This window comes from Amblyraja radiata, chromosome 12 (assembly GCF_010909765.2).
Source record: "Amblyraja radiata isolate CabotCenter1 chromosome 12, sAmbRad1.1.pri, whole genome shotgun sequence".
NCBI lineage: Eukaryota > Metazoa > Chordata > Chondrichthyes > Rajiformes > Rajidae > Amblyraja > Amblyraja radiata.
Genome location: NC_045967.1, coordinates 12,235,327 through 12,241,326, shown reverse-complemented (window position 1 = coordinate 12,241,326; position 6,000 = coordinate 12,235,327). Strand labels below are relative to the sequence as shown.

The 6,000-nt window shown below is 47.0% G+C and overlaps 1 protein-coding gene across 6 annotated transcripts in view; it reads right to left on the bottom strand.

Moving 5' to 3' along the window:
- Positions 1-885: 885 nt before the first annotated feature.
- The window catches only part of LOC116978945 (myotubularin-related protein 1-like), a 51,555-nt gene continuing 46,440 nt past the window's right edge, over positions 886-6,000 (bottom strand). For all 6 annotated transcript variants that reach the window (XM_033030248.1, XM_033030247.1, XM_033030249.1 and 3 more), the window contains one exon: positions 886-1,657. In XM_033030248.1, the coding sequence (XP_032886139.1) occupies positions 1,496-1,657 (162 nt within the window). In that variant the 3' untranslated portion in view covers positions 886-1,495. The remainder of the gene's footprint in view (positions 1,658-6,000) is intronic.

The following is a 6,000-nucleotide window of genomic DNA, read 5'->3' as shown; positions in this document are numbered from 1 at the left end:
TAGTTTAGTTAGTTTTCGACATGCAGCATAGAAACAGGCCTTGCAGTCCCTCGAGTCCATGCCGACCATCGATAGACAATAGACAACAGGTGCAGGAGTAGGCCATTCGGCCCTTCGAGCCATTCAGTGTGATCATGGCTGATCATCCCCAATCAGTACCCCGTTCCTGCCTTCTCCCCATATTCCCTGACTCCGCTATCTTTACGAGCCCTATCTAGCTCTCTCTTGAAAGCATCCAGAGAACCTGCCTCCACAGCCCTCTGAGGCAGAGAATTCCACAGACTCACCCTTCTCTGTGAGAAAAAGTGTTTCCTCGTCTCCGTTCTAAATGGCTTACTCCTTAATTCGTAAACTGCGGCCCCTGGTTCTGGACTCCCCCAACATCAGGAACATGTTTCCTGCCTCTAGCGTGTCCAAACCCTTAACCGATCACCTGTTCATACTAGTTCTACGTGTCCCACTTACACATCCATTCCCGACACACTCGGGGCAATTTAGAGGCCAATTATCCTACAAATCCACATGTCTCTGAACTGTGGGAGGAAACAAGAGTGCCTGAAGGAAACGTGAATAAAATGTAAACTCCACTCACAGATAGCACCCGAGGTCAGGATCGAACTTGGGACCCTGGCACTGTGTGGCAGTACCCCCTTTTTTTTGATAAACATGATTTTCATATTCTAGTTCAGTACCTCATGAAGTTACACAGTGAACAGCTCATGCTGACCTCTTCAGATTAAAAACAAATCCTTGTTTAAATAATGGACAATGTCCTGCAAATTAATGTCGAACAGTACACTGGTGTTCACCACACCCTAGCCATGGGTGAGAGAATATTGCAGACAAGGTTATGAAGACAACATCATATATAGTTAATGCATTGGCTTTCTTAATCCTCGGAAAATGTTTTGATTTTATTTATCAATAGTATGATTAAAGCTGGAAAGCGACGGAGAAGTCTATGCGCACTCTATAAAAATATATACATTTTATCAAGGTTGTTCAAATGTTAATAGTAAAGTTACCGCTCCAAAAATCAAAAGTGGATCTCTTCTGTGAGCTGTGATACGATTCACGAGGCTGGGTTGGGCTCCTGAGAGACATCATTAGCTGAGGGGTGAGGAGCAGAAAAGACACAGATCTCCTTCACAGCCGGCTATAGAAAAGACTTGGCCCTCTAGTTCCTCAGATATCAGGTCTATTGTCCCACCCCATTGACCACTGAGGCCCCACCAGCGTGATTTGTCAAGGGTTTTGGCTGGACTGCACAGTGGCACTTAGTTTCCTTTTGCAAAAGAAGGTCTTGGGTTTAGGATGAAGTGGTACTGTATCAAGGCCATCCACAGAAAGGTTTACAGAACATACAGAATATGCAGCACACACAAACACACGCGTACAAAGACGGACTCTGTATTTACAGCGTTCAAGTAAATGTAGCAGTCGTGCCGGTGGCCGTGGTCGATCAAGTGCCCAGGTGACCACGGCGGAGGGCGGTTCAGACGGTCGTCTGTACGGGGGACACCGAGTGTGTGGGGGAAGCTCTCTCGGACGAGGACGACACCGCCAGGTTGCTGACCTCCCGCTGAAGCTCCTCCACCTTCTTCTGCAGCTCGGCCCGGATGCCCAGGAGCTCCTTACTGTTCTGGTGAATCGGAACCTGCCAGAGGGAAACACAGTGGGACTGTCACTCAAACACGTGCAATTAATCCCAGCCACTGCCCAGCAAGGACCAGTTCAGTTATACACAGACAGGGGCTCGCACTGTCCTGGGGCAACTGTCCGCAGCTATTTGACATTATTTTAGTAGAGCAGCTGGTGGAGCTACTGCCTCACAGCAGCAGAGACCCAGGTTCGATCCTGACCTCAGGTGCTATACATGGGAAGTTTGCACGTTTTCCCTGTGACCAAGTGGGATCCTTCTGGGTGCTCCGGTTTACCACCACATCAAAAAGATGTGAAGGTTTGTATGTTAATGCCCCTGGATGCAAAAGTGGGACCAGTGTGAACGGGAGATCAGTGGTCGGTGTGGGCTCGTTGAGCCGAAGGGACTGTTTCCATGCTGTATCTCTAAACTAAATTAAATCAGATAAACCAGTGGCAAATGGTGGAAGAGGTTGTTGCTGCCCTGATAATTCAAAAGTGTGTGTTAAAGATCCAATCCCACCACAGTAGCTGGGAAATTTAAATTCAGTTAATTAACGAATTAGGAATTAAAAATCAGGCACTTTGAAACTTAAAAACTGTCATAAAAACACATTTGCTTCATAATGCCCTCCAGAGAAGGACATTTGTTACATTGATTGAACGATACAGCCCTTTGGCCCACCAAGCCCATATCGGTCATCAATCACCCTGAGGAAACCCATGCAGTCACAGGTAGAACGTGCAAACTCCACACAGACGGCTATCGGAGTCAGGATCAAGACCTGGTCTCTCTCGCTGTGAGGCAGCAGCTCTACCTACTGTGCCAGCCTTTACTTTGAAGTGATAAACACTCTGGTTAGATGCAAGTTGACATCTTTTCCAGCCGATTCCAACTTGGTATAATTACAGTGCTGTGTTTCAGTGAGCACCCCACCTCTATTCCTGTCACTTAAAGATTCCTACACTACAGTTTGTGTGAGCGGTTAGGAGATGAGCATTTTCTGGATTAAACCTGGGTCTCTGGCGCTGTGAGTGAGGCAGCAGCTCTACCTGCTGCTCCACTGTGCCGCAGTGTCGTTACGTTGACCAGAATCAACTTATTTTGGCCTATGGACCTGAACTAACGTTGACTGTGGAATGGTTGAAGCAAGCCTCTCGTCTTCAATAAACTGCTGTGTTTGAAGAAGGGTCTCGATCGAAACGCCACCTATAGAAATGCTGCCTCACCTGCTGAGTTACTCCAGCATTTTGTATCTATCTTTGGTGTTTATTCATTAGTTTATTTTAGTTTAGTGTAGAGATGTAGTGTAGAAACTGGCCCTTTGGCCCATCGAGTCCACACTAACCAGCAATCCACCCATACACGAGTACTATGCTACACACTAGAGACAATTTACAGCAGCCAATTAACCTACAAACCTGCACGTTGGATGAAACGCAGCACCTGGACAAAACCCGCACGGTCACGGGAAGAACGTACAAACCCCGTACTGACAAGACTCGAGGTCATGATCCAACCAGGCGCTGTGAGGCAGCAACTGTACTGCTGCAACACTGTACCGTCATCTGTAGTTCAAGGCGTTAGCTCATCTCCCCCTCCTCAATAGTAACTAGGGATGGACACCTTATGGGGCTGTCCCACTGTACGAGCTAATTCAAGAGTTCTCCCGAGTTTCCCTTGATTCGAACTCGGAGAATTACGGTAATAGCCGCTCGTAGGTACTCGGGGCTCTCGTGGCCATTTTTCAACATGTTGGAAAATCTTCACGAGTCTTTCCGACTCTTCCCGAGTACCTGCCGTTAGCGTTACAAGCCGCTAGGAGACGTCCCGAGCTCCGACGTACCCGCTACCTACATTCTACGTGCTTACACGAGTTTGGGTTTTTTTTTTAAACTCGGGAGAGCTCGTACAGTGGGACAGCCCCATAATGCTGCCATTGTCAGTGGCATCCACACCCCATGAAGGTGCAACAGAAAGATGAGTAAAACAAGGAGTTGCTGATGGAGGTGGTTACTATTGGGGGAGATGGATTGCCCAAGCAAGGCGAGGGCGAAGGGAGACACTACCAGACAACTGCACTCAAATTTGTATATCACATTTGAAAGATTTGGAGAAACACAATATTACATTAATTTTGCAAATCTCCAGTCAGTTGAGAAGAAAGTAAAATACTGGAAGCACTGATAATTGAAAAATGATGCATTAAATGATAAAGTGGGAATATATTACTTCAGTTAAAATGTGGCAAGGGAGCACTGCTGTGATGATTAATATTTTTCTCATGATGATGGCCAAAGCTGTGTGAATCAGCCTATAAAGCATTAAATTTGCATGTACTAATCCCAATAGCGGGGGAAAAGAATTGCTCTTCCAGTTATCATAGAGGTTCCTAACAAAGGGACAGTTTCTTCCCAGCTGTTATCAGCCAACTGAACCATCCTCTCAACAACTAGAGAGCAGTCCTGAACTACCATCTACCTCGTGTAGAGTCATTGTGGGCGGCGCGACTCTTGTCAGCAGCGGCCTCTGCAGTCCGTCTGTCTTTTTATTGTTTTCTGTCTTGTTCTATGTAGTTTTTATTGTTTTTTTGTCGGGGTATGTGTGTGGGGGTGGGGTGGGGTGGGGGAACTTTAAGGTCTTTCCCCTGCACGGGAGACCCGACCTTTTCTTTGTCGGGTCTCCGTTGTCGTTGGGGCTGCAACGTGGAGCGGCCTACAACAGGAATGACCTGGGGCTCCAGTCGCGGAGCTGCGTATCTACTCACCATCACGGAGCTGGCCGAGTCCGGAGCAGGTGTAGCTGTGGTGGAGCGCTGCTGTGACCCGACACCCGGAGATTCGGAGGCTCCTACCGCAGGTCTGTGGACAGTAATACCGGGAGCCCGCGGGTCCCTGGTGGGAGACCGCTTTTCAGGGCTTCCGCAACGGCGACTTCTCCCGCCCGAGTTGCGGGGTTGAAGATTACCTGGAGCGGGGCCTTACATCATCGCCCCGCGCGGCTTGGAATGGCCGCGGGACTTTGTGAGCGCCCGCCGGGGCTCCAACACCAAGAGCCCGCCGGGGCTCCAACACCAAGACCCGGTGCGTGGCCTTGCATCACCCGGCGTGGCTTTAATGGCTGCGGGACATTTAACATCGTCCGCCGGGGGCTTTGACTCTGTCTTTGACTCTGACATGGGGGGGGGGGAGAGGGGAGTGCAGGGGAGAGATATGTTTAAGTTTTGCCTTCCATCACAGTGAGGAGGAGACTCACTGTGATGGATGTTTATGTGAATTGAATTGTGTTGGTGTGTGTCTTGGTTCTTTTCTTGTATGGCTGCAGAAACCAAATTTCGTTTGAACCTCATGTGAGGTTCAAATGACAAATAAAAGATATTGTATTGTATTGTATTGTATTGGAGACCCTCAGACATTCTTTAATTGGATTTACCTTGCACTAGACGTTATTCCTTGATCATATATCCTTACACTGCAGATGGCCTGATTATAAACATGTATATTCTTTCCGCTGACTGGTTAGCACGCAACAAAAAGTTTTTCAGTACCTCAGTACACGTGACAATAAGCTAAACATAAGAGCCATTTACTTTATTGTGCTTTTCCTTTACATTCCCCATCATTCATTCATCCATGTGACAATAAAGTATCAATCCTAATTTTATCTTCTTCCTGTCTTCATTCAATTCACTCTAGAAAATTAATACTCAACCTGCTTCCATCCCATCTGCAATTGCAGATCATAGCAAGCTGTTGCAGAAAGAAAACTCAATGGATTTGTGGACAGATGATAGAAGCATACACAATTATGAGAGGGATAGACTGAGTAGGATGTCAGAACCTCATTGCCAGGGTGGAAATATCAAAGACTGTGACCACATGGGTTTTCTCCAGGTGCTCCGGTTACCTCCCACAAAAGGCATACAGGTTTGAAGGCTTCAATAAAATTGTAAATTGTCCCTAGTGTGGAGGATAGTGCTAGTGTACGGGGTGATCACTGGTCGGTGCGGACTCAGTGGGCCTGTTTCCACGCTGTATTTCTAAAGTCTAACCAGGAGCTAGAAGACCTGATTAACAACTCTGATCAGCCAAAAGATGTTAGCTACTAAATTCTTGATTGCAATTTGGATTTTTCTGTCAAACTAAAAAATATAATTGTGAAAATAGAGTCACAGAACTGTTTGTTAACGGAACAAGGCCATTTGATCCATGGATTCGATTTTAGATTTTAGAGATACAGTGCGGAAACAGCCCCTTTGGCCCATCAAGTCCATGCGGACCACTGATCACCCCATACACTAACACAATCCTACACACTGGGATTTACAATTTTTACCAGAGCCAATTAACTTACAAGCC